Here is a 16,059-nt window from a genome sequence, read left to right as displayed (position 1 = left end):
ACTACCAGTGGGCTTTGGTTCCAGGCTAACATGAGTACCACAAGCCAACATTGTCAAAACTTGCTTCCATATGTGCTTCACACTAGTCCTCTTTCCTACCACGAGACATTAACCCTTTGTCTCGTCTCTACTATTGGACGCATGCTCCTACAACACATATACACTGAACACTTTTCTCTCTCTTTCTTATAGGCTTGTCGGATATCTAATCTATGTCACAGGACTCTTTAATCCTTTGTCCACAATACATGGTGCACGCACAAACTTTCTTTACAAGCTATAGGACTACTCACATCGATACATAGACTAAATGCACACTGAATACCCTTCGCTTTCTTTCTCCATTAACCGGTTTAGCCTTATCTACGTAGCAGAACTGTCTAATTCTTTATTTCGACTACTACTGACTACAACACGTGTATAAAGAACTATTCTCCCCTTTAACAAGCTGGTATAATATTAAATCTATCTTTACACAAGAACACTTCCACCTACTAATTCATTTCTCCTTTGTATACACTACTAACGAAGATGACAAATAAAGTAGCTTTTAAATGTTAAAATGTGTTTCCTTTTGTTATCTTCATTATTAACTAAAAGTTCAAATTTTTTTTTTATTACATTTTCACTCCAAACAAGGTACATTGCCACTTTGGTGTAGGGGGCTACTATCAGGGATATAAGCTACTGGAGTACTATGTAGGGAGTTGGGCAGTAAGATGTCGGTTCATGTTACACTTGAACTTCTGCATGTCAGTACAGTTGGGCAAGCAGGGAGCCGGAATGGAATTCCAAACTCTAGCGGTTCTGGGGAAGAAACTAGTGGAGTAGAAAGCTCTCTTATATCTAGGGATCTCTACTATGTAGGGGTGAGATTTAGCTGCTTGTTGGGTTTGTCAAGGATATTTACATCGTGGGGGCACAAGTACTTTCAGTTCATCAGAAGGTTTCTTGTAATAGGAAAGAAATAAGTTTAGTCTTGGCAGCATTGAATGTGACCATCCATTTTTGTCCTCATTCCACTATAGATTGGAGGTCATCCTCTAGTGTTTCTGCCATTTCCTTAGATATGTGTTCATTTGTTTTCCTGTTGTGCCTGTTATAGAGCGTGGTGTCATGTATATATATACCCATCTCAGAGGCAATTCTGTTGGAGAGATCATTTATGAATATTAGGAATAATAGAGGTCCAAGGATAGACCCCTGAGGCACTCCCGAATTTATATCATATTGTTTAGATGTACGACCGTTTAGGGCAACCTGGATTTTTCTCTTATCTAAGAAGGATTTAATTATATTATTTGTTCAGTGAGAAGACCTTCATGGCATACCCTGTCAAAAGCTTTAGATATATCTAGAGCTACTGTTCTACCCTGCCCTGCTTTGTCCAGTGAATGGTATATACGTTCAGAGATTACAGTTAGGATATCTGCTGTGGAACGGGCTTGCCTAAATCCATATTGTTAGTCGGTCAGAAGTTTAGCATCTGTAAGACTAGAGCTTGATTAATTATGGACTCAAATATTTTGATGAAAAGTGTGAGGAGGCTAATGGGGCGATAATTTAATGGGTCAGTTCTTTCGCCAGAATTCTTGAAAACTGGTACCAAGTATTGAATTACCCACAAAAGGGTTGATATGCCACAAAATATACATAAATCCAAACCTAATGCTGTGTATTGCTTATAATAATATTCCGTTATTCTTTCAGCTTTCGAAGAACCGATTGACTTCAAGATGCTTTCAGCGGATAGTAAAACCATTAAAGCTCAGTTGCAAGGTAGTAATTAATTTCCTTTTTTTAAATCTTTGAATTCTCCTTTTTACTTGCCTCCTTGATATTTTCTACTTGGGACACAAATAAAAATTCCGTCAGACTAGGAGGATTTCTTATTCTCTGAGTAAGCATATAAAAGATGCTACACTTTAAATTCCTTATTTGCAAATGAAAAAAACAAAACAATTTCATTTACAAATTAGGCACAAAACCAAAAGTTTTGATTGTTTTGTTTTATGGCACATCAAGACTTTCCAGTTTATTTAATGCAGAATCCGGTCATTTTGGTGTAAGTTTTTTTATGCTTCAAGTTCTTCAAATATTTATTTATTTATTTTATTAACTAGTGAGACCTGTGGAAATTCCACAGGGGACTCATTCATATGTAATATATTGATGTTGGTATTCTGTATATGTTCAGCGTAAATGGAGACGCTCTGATATTATTGTAGCTTTGTTGTTAAAACTGCAAAAGTATTTATCTAAACTAGCAGGGAAGCCCGACATAGCCCGGTCATAAAGTATGCTTAAATATGATATTTTAATTCTGGCAAATTTTATATATATTATTATAGAGTTAATATTCTATCGATTGTTATATATTATAAAGTTGTGATTTCAAAAATAAAAAAAATATATCCATATGACTTGGGTGCATCAGCTATAACCGAAACCAAAACTTATGAAGAATTCTTGGTAAAATTATTTATAAAAAAATAAATTACTTTAGTGCCATCAGCTATAATCGAAATAAAAACCAAAACATATGAAAAATTCTTAGTAAAATTATTTATTACAAGAAATGGTAGTCCATAACAATTAAACGACAGTCACTCGGAAGTAATCGTGACACACACTATCCTATTCATATATAAAAATATTTTTTTTTTTTATATATAGAAATATTTTTTTAATTTGTGAGACAAGAGAAGTAACTCGGTTTTAAATAAATTACTTCCCTTTCGTTTTTAATTTTTAATCTTTCTACATTTATTATAACTAAAATAGGTTAAATTATTGGTGCTTCTTTCGTTATTAGAATGAAAATCAAAATATTAAATTTTACGTTAAACCAATAGTATCTACTTTGCCATTTCGCAGTAATGAAAATATCCAAAAATTACGAAAAATGATCAGGTAGAAAATTAATTATTAATGAAAACACTTTTCATAGACAATTAGCAAAACTTGAGTTTTGCTAAAAATAAAAATAAAATAAACAGGAGAGTTCCAATCATAAGAAGGGAGGTAATTATTTTTTAAAAATTTAAAATCTTAAGCCAATTTAGCAAAACTTAATTTTTGCTAACCTCAAAAAGTGTTTTCATTAATAATTAATTTTTTACCCCATAGTTTTTCGTAATTTTCAGATATTTTCATTAATGTGACATGACAAGTAAGTAGATACCATACTTTAACTTGAAAATCAATATTTTGATTTTCGAATGTTGCTCTAATAATGAAGAAGTGCCAAATTATTTTACTTTTTTAGAATGTAATTGTTTGTTCGAAATATGTGCTCTCTGATTGCTTTTATTCATTATGAATAACCAAAAATTACCTGACGGGATTAGTTGCATTAGCTATAAATTATACCAAAGTATATACTTACGAACGAGAAAAATTATCTAGTGATTCAACCTTATATATATATATATATATATATATATATATATATATATATATATAAGGTTGAATCACTAGATAATTTTTCTCGTTCGTAAGTATATATATATATATATATATATATATATATATATATATATATAACTACTTAATTTACTCACATAAAATTAATATACGAAAGTATAGATTTATGCGTAACCTTTAAGTATTTACTTCAACAGTGCTCAATACGTAGGTAGAGCTAGTTAGTAAGTTATAAAATGTATATGACGATTAAGCTACACTGAATATTCAGCGTTTCATCCACTCTAGGATTCTTCAGGCTTATATATATATATATATATATATATACCCCATTAATATTTTTTTAACCAAAATTTTAATGTATTAAAATTACAGTAATGTTCATAAACCAATAAAATTAAAATCAAAATTAATTGACTCAATTATTTAAGCTTCATGATTATCAGTTTCCGTAATCGAGCATGCATATAATATTTTGGAAAAAATCAAGGCAACAAAAACATAAAATATATTGTGTATTTTCTTATGCTTTGCATTTGTACGAAACAATTGTAACGTATAAGGAAATACACAATATGATGTTCTCATTTTATTGTTTATTGTCTTGATTTTTGCGAAAATATTATATGTATGTATGTATATATATATATATATATATATATATATATATATATATGATGATTGCAACGTCTTGTCAGACGAGTGCCACTCCCTCAGGCATTTAAAGTCCATGAGCCCAAAAATGACTTCCATCGCCACAGGACCATTTTTATAGACAAATGCCTGAGGTAGTATCTATACACAGATGATGTTACAGAGTCTTAGCTTTGTATGACAGCTAAGTCTCTCTCTCGGTTCAAAATGTTGCGATCCAGCAACAAGCAAGAGCAAGATAGCCAGCAACAAGTTTAACTGCAAACCAGATTAATGCGGGTACTGGTCTCCTGCTTTATGGTTTTTTAAATCAAAGATTTGCTTCTCCTAGAAAGGTTGCCTTCACCACGGCTTACGGGAGCCCTCTCCACGCCAGCACACACATACATACACACAAACACACACGATTTTGTGTGTGTGTGTTTATATATATATATATATATATTAACTAATATTTAAATTGTTATCAATTTTTAAAGTGTTTTAAAAAGATTTTTAATATTTAAAAAAAATATTTTTAATTGTCTAACTGAATATATAGCTATAAATAGTTATAATTGTTAATTGTTAATATTTTTAATGGTTTAAAAATTTTTTAAATTTTATTAAAAAATATTTTTAATTGTTTTAATTGAATATATAATTTGTAATGATTTTAATTGTTAATTATTAAATGTTTATGCTTTTCTCCTAGTCTTGACCAATGAAATACTTCGGCTTTCGGAAACAGATAACAAATGGCGGAACCATATTGAGAAGGCCATAGAACTCTGTGATTGTATGGATGCTGAAGAACTCACGGACCATGACAAAAAACAAGTAAATCTTATGACTTTTATATCTCATTGTTGGAGTTGCCTTTTTTAGGAATATGTGAAGTCCTAGATCGGCCACATAATCACTGATATAAAAATGTAACTCACAGGACCATAGTCAATGATATAAAAAGTGTGATTTGTAAGTCTATTACCTGCTTTTTGGGGCTGACTGCAGATAAGACATGTTTGCCAAAATCTTTCTCTCTCTCTCTTGCTTTTTCTCTTTTTAGTTAAGTATTTTTTTTTTTCTTGTTTTAGTTAAGTCACTGAAAAAGCAAAATTCACTTTTACATTGTTTCTATTTTACCCAGACAAGTTCTGGGACAGGCAGTCATCTTCTCACCACCTGACTTGTTCTGTAGAAGTCATATATAAAACCTTATTTGCTCTTCTGTAGAAATGTCTCTGCTAGGCAGTTTGGCTACACACTGAACAATCAGCTTGCAGGACACATTGATTCTATCTGTCGACTGGAAATCTACTTCAGCACTTTTTGAAATCATGAATGGTCAGCGGAGAGAATCCTGGAAGCAACAATGAAAGACTTTCCTTCTTTTTCTCCAGTCCATTTTCACTGGATGCTCTAGTGTTGTATAATAGCCGGGTGATGCCAATTTTTTCAGAAAAATAACAGGAGTTCTATTTCTTGACCTGTGACATCAATCCTGGCAAAACAAATAATTTGAAGTTATATATAAACAAATACTTTTGTGGGTCAAGGAGAATGGAGGGAAATGTCTACCTGTCAATATAGCGGTTATCCACATTCTTCTGTCATTGTCCCCCCCCACCCCCACCCCTCCCTGCATCTATCTTTTGCTCATTTTTGTTAATATCAAGAATCGTTCATTGTTATGGAAACAAATATACATTCAGACATGAAAAATATGCCAAGCATACATTTTTTACACTCACTCATAATACAACACGAGCATTGACTATCTTCATCTGAAGATAACTGCTGGCAGACCTTCGATAACCTAAATAACTTTTCTATCTTTTCTTTCTTAACTTGAATACTATCCAATTTTTTTTCACCTATATACTGAATGGTATATGCAATTAAATAAATCCTTTCATTGTTATTCTAAAAGAGGTTTTGTTTTTCTTTTTATGTGACTATTTTTGTTGTGTCGTAACTGTCCCATGGAACAGTTAAGCTCCCCACGGGGAGGGGGGGGGGTCAAGACTCCCAAAATACTGGAGAAGCCGGGCAGATATGATTTTTTTTATTCTTTAATTATCATTGGTGTGCCTGGGTGATGGCAAAAGACCCTGCTGAGAGAAAGATTGGATTTGCGATTTTCATTGTTATGAAAATCGGCAGCAATATCATTCTTTTTTTTGTAAATTGTTCTCTGAAAATGGAATGACTCAGGGTTCAAGACGAGGGATGTTTATAGTTTGAGTACAATGCACGCAACCTAGAGGGTCGCGGGGAATGACCTTTTGGGGCATGAGAACGCTTGCAGATCCACAGGTGTACTCGAGAAGGAGAGAACCTCCTCTGGTGTGACATAACTAGATACGATTGGTGCAGGAACCAACCCTGGTTTCACCCCTCCCCTAAGTATATGAACAGGGCGCAGAGTCGAACCTGGCGGTTGAAGCTGAAAATGGAGTTCGAGTCGTTGAGAGTCTGAGACTGTATCTCAACTTGTAAAAAGTCGCCACACCCTTCTCTTCCCGCAACATCTCCGCTGCAATACCAAGAGAAATCTACCTATCGGCTCAGCAGAGTCTGTCAAAATCAACATTGAACTATGGACAATTTTATATAACTATATATTTGTATATCTTATCTTGAATTTAATTAGTAGAATAGAGCACTGAGTTGTTTTTTTGTTGTGTGCATGAAATTGCTTTTCTTCTTGCACAACAGATCGACAAAGCAGTGACATATCAACCTAGTTGCGAAATTAAGACTGGCCGAATTGATTGACGGGACCTGCCACATTAACACACATTGCTGACCTACGAAGGACGGGTCACATGTTACATACTACTAGTTTTTACAAATGTATTTAATTTCTGTAGTTCCAATGTCTTGTAGACACCATAGTTATAGTTTATGTACTTTTACGTGCATCAGTAAGTTCACCTTTACATATCATTATGCATTAGAAATTTTTAATGTGTTGAATATTTTGGTATATTAGTAAAGTTTGTAGTGTTTTTTTTCTTCTGTTTATCTCTTTTATTTACATGTAAGAACTATTAAGAGACCAACAAATATTTATTTTATTTATTTATTTTTTTTTTTACTTTTTTTTTTTTTTTTTTACTTTTTGGTCATCATTTATCAAGACCAAAAGTCATTCAAGGATAAGGAATAACCGGATGGAATGAATGTCATCCAAAATTCATCAGTGCAATGGACTTTATTACTTATGGGATGATTCATGATAAACACTTGTTGTTCTTAAATTTGAAAACGAGCATATTGTACTCTGCAGTGGAGCAGCTCAATGGTAATGTGTTACGCAAATCAGAGTTCTTGAAAAGAAGCTTTGTCCATATCATCATATCAGTTGAACTTTTATCACTTAATATTTATTTATTTAATGTCTCTGTTGCTAGTGACAGACTTTGGTTTAATGATAAACAAATTGCTAATTGAAAATATTGTCATGCTAGCCGTCCACTTTTCATCACCATGGTCGAGGCTGACTGGTTCAAGTGACATCAGGTTGTTTGTGTCTTTATCAAAATACCATTGCACAAACTGCTCACTACTCTTGTATATTTGATTGGATAAGGTTCACAATATACTGAATGCATACAAATAATTAAAAATTACACTTTTTAGTTATTTAAATGTATTTGGTGCTTTGTGATCGTTTCCTGCACTGATGATTGCATAAAGATGAAACACTCGTATCTGTAGGTATAAAAAAATTAATATTTATGAGCAAATATTATAGTTATAAACCCAGTGGTGTAGCTAGACCTTTTGCCGCCCGGGGCGGTAGTAAAATTTGCCCCCCCCCCTTCGCAGGTGGGTGCCCTGAAAATTCGTCCATGGATAATTCGACCATGGAAAATTCGTCCATTTTTTGCAAGGTAGGAAAACTGGTCCATTATTATTAAGTTAACATTTATTCTGTAGTTGCTTAATTTTCATACCTTGCGAAAATTAGTTCTACGGTATCTAATTTTCCTAAATTCAATTAAATTAAAATTAAAATATGAAAACTGATTTTTAATATTTTTTATTCATTTGATATTTTATCTGTTTTCCTTTTGTTTTAAGTAGATGGTGGGGGTTGCCCCGGGTGATTTTGTCCATCCCCCAGCTAGCAATTGTAAAGTTTACAAGGAGACTTTCAAAGTCTTAGACTCATGAATTGGACAGTAATAAAATTAATGAATTCAAACTTTCCCATCTAATGTTATTTCCTCTTTGATGTCGGTGTATATACACCCAAATATCCAACTTTCTTTTCGCACCTATTCGATAAAAATTTATATGAAAGTTCCCCTTTAAGTATGAAATCTTTCTGAGGTCATTTTGTTTTTTTGGTGCTTGGCCGAAGCCTGGGCTTGGCCCTATCCTGTTAGGTCAGCCGGTCACTGAGTACATCTCCAGAAATAATTAATGCTTGCATTTTTTAAACTTAGTGATTGAAATGAATTAAAGCAATTTATTCTCAATTAATGGAAATTTTGAAAACTCCAAACTGTTAAACTATTTATCAAGTAATAATTTACAATTGCGTTTGGAGTTTTCAAAATTTCCATTAATTGAGAATAAATTGCTTTAATTCATTTCCAGATCGGTTTTTAATGTAGAGAAAGTTCAACCTAGATTAAAACAAAAAAATTGCCTCAATCTTGAAGGATATATTATATATTTGTTTATATATATATTTATATGTATGTATCTACATGTATGTATGTATATATGTATGTATATATTTATATTATATATGTATATATATATATATACATATATGTATATATACATATATGTATATATATATACATATATATATACATATATATATATACATATATATGTATGCATATATGTGTATTTATATATGTGTATGTGTGTGTATATATGTATATATGCACGTATGTATGTATATATGTATATGTATGTATAAATATATGTGTATATGCACATATATATGTATATATGCACATATAAAAAAATATTTTGAGGGCTTTTGGAATTTTGAAGGTTAACAGATTATCAAATGTGGGGGGGGGGGCAAATCGTACGATCGCCGCGGGCTGCAAAGACTGTTGCTGTTTAATTTTTCAACATTTTTCAGAACATGTAAAGCAACTGCTTTCTTTGAAAGGTTAGATAGAGAATTTATGCAATTTAAAAAAATTGTTTTAGAAATAAAATAAATTTACATCGTATTTTGAGGTTATTCTCATTTTAGTTTTAGTGATAATTGTAAAAATAATAAATATTTATAATTAGTACCAATAATGAAAAATTAAATTAAAAATTTAAAAGAATCGGTTTTGGAATCGTAAAATAGGGACACATTTTTCCGATTCCGATACCTCCAATACTCAGATTTTTACAAACTTTCGGTATAAAATTTCAGTTTTTTTGTTAGCTTTTATATATTTTTTTTATTTTCTATTTTTATCCTCTCAAAATGCTGCCCCTGACATGTGCTGCTCGTAAATAAGAGACACATTTTTCTGATTCTGATACCTCAAAAATTTCCGATTTTTTACAACTTTTTCAGTATAAAATGTCAGATTTTTTGTTAGATTTTGTTTATTTTTATTTATTTTTTCTACTTTCTATTTTTACTCTCTCAAAATGCCGCCCCCTGACATATGCCGCTCGCAAAATAGGGACACCTTTTTGCGATTCCAATAACTACAAAAGTTCCCATTTTTTACAACCTTTTCGATATAAAATTGCAGATTTTTTGTTAGCATTTTTTTCGATTTTCCCCTTTTACCATCTCAAAATGCTGCCCCCATACCCCCCCCCGACGCTCAGAAAATAGGGACACATTTTTTCTGATTCCGATACCCCCCAAAATTCCGATTTTTTACAACCTTTTTGATATAAAATTTCATATTTTTTGTTAACTTTTGTTTATTTTTATTTATTTTTTCTACTTTCTATTTTTACCCTCTCAATGCCGCCCCCTCAGGTGTGCCGCCTGGGGCGCCCCCCCCCCTCCTAGCTACGCCAGTGTATAAACCCCTTTAAGTAAAATTAAAGTTGAGCTCTATTTGTGAATTGAGAATAAGGCCATGAATTAGCTGCATGCATCATTCACAAATTTCCTGCTTTCATCACTATCTGAATTATGACAATCTCACTTACATGTCTTCATAAGTAACTAAATTCACTTGTATTTAAATGTTAATTTCCGATAATTAAGTAGATGAATGCGAGCGTACAAAACCATGGCTGACTTTGTTGACTGGGTTCGAGCCTGCAACTGTAGGTATAAAAAATTATTAATATTTATTAAAAAAAAAATTATATAGTGCAAAGGAAAAAAATGTAGTTTAAATTCCAAGGCTACTAAGTTAAACATTGGCATAAGCGCGCGTGCGCGCACGCACACACACACACACACACACACACACACACACACACACACACACACACACACACACACACACCTAACAGAACTGTTTTACTCTAATTTTATGATCCATACAAAGATTAAAATCAACATATGATGTAACTAAACCTTATGTCCAGAATTCTTACTCCCATTTTGATCAAAATCTAGTACATGATTTTGATTCTAGAAAATGTCTAAAATTTTAAGTTTAAACCAATGAGATCTTAAGAAGAAATTTACTTTGATGAAATCTTACTTAAATTGGTGTCTAATGACTATGGAGCAAATGTAATGCAAATCAGAAATATTTTTCAAATGAGAAGTTGTACCAATCTAATGCATCTCCCCTTGTCTAAAAACCTTTTAAAATACTCCATAGAAATCAAAATTTGAATTTTCATAAAGGACTTCCACTCTCTTTTTTCTTCTTTTGCATAAAACTGTAAATTTAACTTAATATAGCCCATATTATGACTTCATATTCCTAACAGCTGTAATTTTTCAGTTGTATTTATTTAATTAAATATACTAATTACATTAAGTTTATAAATGTGAAGAACTATGAAAAAAGATTGAATAAATGAGTTACCAAAGGACAAACTTTTTAAAAATAAATGGTTGGTGAAGAACGGGGGTCAGCAATGCCAGTATTTTATACTTATCCAAAAAGTCCAAGCATACCAAAAAGTAAAGAAAAACTAACTCAATGTAAATGGTACTGAATAAGTCATAATTTTTATACTAATTTTTGCTAAACGAAAAAAATTTAGGAGCACATTATTAATTTATATTTGAAATATAAATTCTTATGGTTTATGCTTTTTGTAATTTCTGTTGTGGTTTATGCTTTTTGTAATTTCTTTAGCAATCGGTGGTTGTATATTAATTTAAGACTCTGGTGTGCATAAGGAGAGTAAGAGTATATCTGATATAAGAGTGAATAATGAAGACAAAAAGAAAATCAAATCGTGACATGTTTTTTCTTTTGCAGTTGGAATCTGTTTCTGTCAACTTATGGAATCATGCAGTGACTTCAAGATTTAATAAGGAACTTTCTGCTTTGTCCAATGCTCAGTGTAAGTTATAAGGAATTTGATTATAACTACATAATTTGGGTGTAGTAGGTGGAGAGGTTCTGTTTATTTAATTAGCGTTAGAAGTTGATTTTTTCTTTTTAGATAATTGTTATTTTATCAACTTGCATAAAAAGAGCTATGTAAAAGATGCTTAAAACCGTTTGAATTATGCAAATACCACCAATAGTTAAAAAATTATGAGAATTTTAAGTGCCAAAATTTATGCTTTTCCATGGACATTTTTCTTTTGAAAAAGTGGGCTAAATTATGGGCCTCAACATTTCAAGAAATTCAGTAATTTCGCCATCATTTATTTATTTTTCAAGCTATTCTCATGAAACTTGGTACTCTTATGTAAAATTGCTCTTTCTAATTATCCAGTACTTTGAAGAGGACTAGAGTTTTATGTATGTGGTATCAATAAAAGTGCTAATACAAAAAAAGTCTGGAAACTTATTGAAGGCACCTCGTATCTGTTGCTACTTGACATGGAATTTTATTATTGTACCTAACAAAATAAATCTATTTTATATTTTATGTCTGTTTATTGTTTTTCACTTGACAATACGATAATTAGGTATTACAAATCAGCCAGTTTAGTGTACAAAAATGTGTAAATATAGTGAAAAATAATTCCCTTCAGTTTTGTCTTGTGATAATTCATTTATTTTTTTAGGTTTGTTTGGATGCAAACAAAATTTAATCTTTTCTCTTTATAAATCTAGAATTCTTTCTCTTGTGTCATTAATGTTCTTTTTTTCAGATTACTTCAAACTAGATTGCTATTTTCTGTCACAGGCAATTTATGTTTCAATGAGTTTGGCTTAAATATTTTTTTTTTTTACCTCTCTGCATAGACCTGAAATTGTTTATCTAAAATAAATAAAAAAAATCATACAAAAATATTAGATATAAAATAAAGAATTCTTATTAAAGTAAAAATAGTGAACATTTATCCAATATTCTTCATCAATTTTTAATAAATAAAAAAAAAAGGATAAATATTTTCTCTTCAACGAAAACAATACATCAAATATGTATGGTGATTTGATCTTATTTGGTAGATTATGAATGTCAGAACATCTGTTTTTAATGTTATTTTAATTTACTTGCAATTTTGAATAATAAGTTAAAAAAAAAAAGAATAAAGAACTTTTGACATGAGTAGCTGGTGCCACCAGATCAGGCTGTCTAAAGATACCGGCTTCATGAGAAAAAAATGCACCAAACATTGATAGTATTATTTTTCTCCTTTCCCACTGCAAAACTCAATAAAAAAACAAAAAACAAAAGAAAACAAAAGTTTTCCTCTACAAAATAACCAAACCAAATATCTTGAATAAATATCTGAATATATAAAGAACCTGAAACATAAAAACTTTTACAAAGATGACTGAATTCAGCATTAAATAACACTGAAAGGGTTGAAATGCCATGAAATAAAACAACCAAACTAAATCTGACATGAGTAAGGATATTGAAGCGAAGATGCTGATTCCAAATTTGCAGTTAGTTTTGCTCTTAGATTAACCATTTAACTGTTATGTCGTGACAAATATACAGTTTTGCTTTATATATAGATATATAAATTATTTTATCTTACCAATGCAAAGGAACTTTGATGGTTCGTACAGACTATAGAGGAGGTAACAAAGGGAATATCAGAGTTTGAAAGGAGAATCCTCTTTCATCACAATATTACAAGGTTGAATTTCTATTATTAATCTTTTCTTTTCTATGAACAGCAAGGTAGGGGAGATAATACCACTAATCTTGCAACAGATGCTTGATTACTGTTTAGTTTCATAAACAAATGCATTTTTTTTGTATGAACATTTTGTTTCTAAAATGATTTGTCCATAAAAGGAAATGTTTGTTAACCAAGGTTTGACTGTAATTTCCTTTCCACAAGAACATTAATACATCTGTTTTGAATTGGATCATTTTTCAGTACGCCATTTATCCTTCAAGATTGTAAGATTCTGCAACAAGGATACAACTGATGAGATTACCTTACGAAAGATGAACATGGTCAGTATTTACTCAATCTTACTACAGAAATATAGTTTTGTTGGGGTCACTTTTTTGTAATGCATGTGAGTATCAGACCACATGATTACATCATTGTCAGCGACTAATTGAATTACATGATTATTGTTATAAGAGCCATAACGCAGACCCCCTCCACCCACTCTCTTTACCATGCGCTACTTAGGGCTGATCACTAAGCAAGCGACATGTTTACCATAATCTCTCTCTCTCTCTCTCTCTCTCTCTCTCTCTCTCTCTCTCTCTCTCTCTCTCTCTCTCTCTCTCTCTTATATATATGTTTTATTTCTTTTATTACTGTTTTGTCTGTTTGGTTACATATGTTTCGGATTTTGGACCATATTTACAATCCAACAAGGATCATGTTACAATCCAACAGCCTCGTCAGATCTTACAGGTTTCTGTAAGATCTGATGAGGCTGTTGGATCATAACATGGTCCAACATCCGAAACATATGTAACCAAACAGATAAAACAGTAATAAAAAAATAAAACACATTGAGCACTCTCTTCAGGTTTTTACTAATTACATATATATATATATATATATATATATATATATATATATATATATATATATATATATATATATATATATATATATATATATATATACTCTTTTTGGTTTAGTCACCAAAGTGACAACATTTGCCTATCAATTTTTACTATTTTGTTCCGACTAATTCCTGGAAATGGAGTTGTCTCCTCACCATTATACTACTTCTGTCGTGACATCTTTCAGACATTATATGGTGAGTCATTTGCTATGTCCATACCAGTTATGCTTAATGTTACACTTACAAATATTGGTATATTCACGATTTAAGAATTTGTGCCATTAAATATTTCATATACTTGTAATATGTGTATTACATGTGAGCATAAATAAATCCACTTATATTATTTGGATTACTGTTATCTTAAATGTTATTCTCACAATGTTTCAGTCAATATAATCTCTGACTTTCTTCAGATGCATTTTGTTGAACTCGGTAATCTGTACAGAATTTCAAATGGAATCCTTTATTTAATCTGCCGAGATAAATTGCATTCTGTCGATCATTACTAAGAAAAAGTCTTAACTTATTTGTAATTGTAATCTCAGTTTTGCCTGTAATGGCACAATGGCTAAAAGTGTAAAGTACTGATCAGTTCTATGTGACAGTTATCTAGAGGTGGGAAGTTCAATCCTTAGTATGATGCAATACTAAGAATACATTGATAGTAGCCCCCTGCTTCAAAGTGGCACTGTGCCTTGTTTGGGGTGAAAATTGAATTAAAAAAAAAAAAAAAAAATACAATTATGAATTACTTAAGACTTCTACCTGATCATAGTTGATGGAACGAGAACAAGTTACTCCTATAAATTAAAGGGTTTTGTTTGAAATTTTGTATAGATTCCAGAGTTCTGCATAAAGAATTCTGAGCTTGGCAAGATGCACCTGTAGAAGATAACGTTGGTTGAAACTTTGTGAGAATATGTAAGATGAGAACAGTAGCCTGAATAATGCAAATCATACCAATAATCAATTCTTATCTAAAAAAACTTAGTACAATCCACTTATATTTTTGTAAGTACAGTTTATATTCAAAAGGAAATCCACTGTTTGAAACACTCAATAATAATTGAAGATTTAATGGTTATAAAGACCAGATGAGTGTGAAATTGTTTTTAATAAATATTGCTATTTATTAAAAATAAAATTGAAATTTATTTTTCAAATTTTCGAATAATAAAATATTCATCTTCAGGAAATTGAACAGTTGTTCTTTTGTTTTATTTATTTATTTATTCTTCTTTTTCTGTTATTTTCTCTTATATGCCATAGTGGTGATAAGTCCTGGCATGATTTGAGATGCTTGGAGTTAAGTCAAATATATGTCCGATTACAGTTTTTGATGTCTGTCGAACGCATGTGTAATTCTTTCTAACTGAAACATGTATGCACATATGTAACCAATAATGTTATTTTCACAACGTTTCAACCAATGTAACTTCTGATCTTCTTCAGCTGTTTCTTTCAAACTCACAAAAATGCATGCAATTTCAAACTTTATTTAATCCAATATCGATAGCATGCTCTCGTTCCATTAGCCATGACTTAAGTAATTCACAATTGTATTTGAAGTATTGCCCGCACTGAAGATTGAACATTCCACCTCCAGAAGTGTGTCACTTACAATTGAATTTTACCTTTATCTGCTATGTCATGCGTTCTTGTGAATAAATAATACAAATTGATAATCCTCATCTAAAAATATTCAGAAATACTGTGATTTCGTATTAAAGATTTTGCAGCACAAAGTTTCAATTTAATAATATCCATATCTTTTCAATGAATATTCTTCTCAGATGGGTTTGAAAGCAGGAAGATCTTGGATAGGTAAGTTATTTTCCATTATTTATTTATTTATTTATTTATTTATTTTATATAATTGTAATAATACTTTAGGAAATAACTTCCTTTATTCATG

At 31.1% G+C, this 16,059-nt stretch overlaps 1 protein-coding gene across 2 annotated transcripts in view; it reads left to right on the top strand.

The window, feature by feature from the left end:
- The window catches only part of LOC145287884 (testis-expressed protein 11-like), a 126,166-nt gene that overhangs the window by 3,809 nt on the left and 106,298 nt on the right, over positions 1-16,059 (top strand). For both annotated transcript variants that reach the window (XM_080135799.1, XM_080135800.1), the window contains exons 2-6: positions 1,711-1,779; positions 4,775-4,899; positions 11,451-11,535; positions 13,487-13,566; positions 15,938-15,968. In XM_080135799.1, coding sequence (XP_079991925.1) covers positions 1,737-1,779; positions 4,775-4,899; positions 11,451-11,535; positions 13,487-13,566; positions 15,938-15,968 — 364 coding nt within the window. In that variant the 5' untranslated portion in view covers positions 1,711-1,736. The remainder of the gene's footprint in view (positions 1-1,710; positions 1,780-4,774; positions 4,900-11,450; positions 11,536-13,486; positions 13,567-15,937; positions 15,969-16,059) is intronic.

Source organism: Euprymna scolopes, chromosome 11, assembly GCF_053919585.1.
Source record: "Euprymna scolopes isolate OS-2025 chromosome 11, ASM5391958v1, whole genome shotgun sequence".
Lineage (NCBI taxonomy): Eukaryota > Metazoa > Mollusca > Cephalopoda > Sepiida > Sepiolidae > Euprymna > Euprymna scolopes.
The sequence above is the reverse complement of the archived record's forward strand: the minus strand, read 5'-3'. Positions and strand labels throughout refer to the sequence as shown.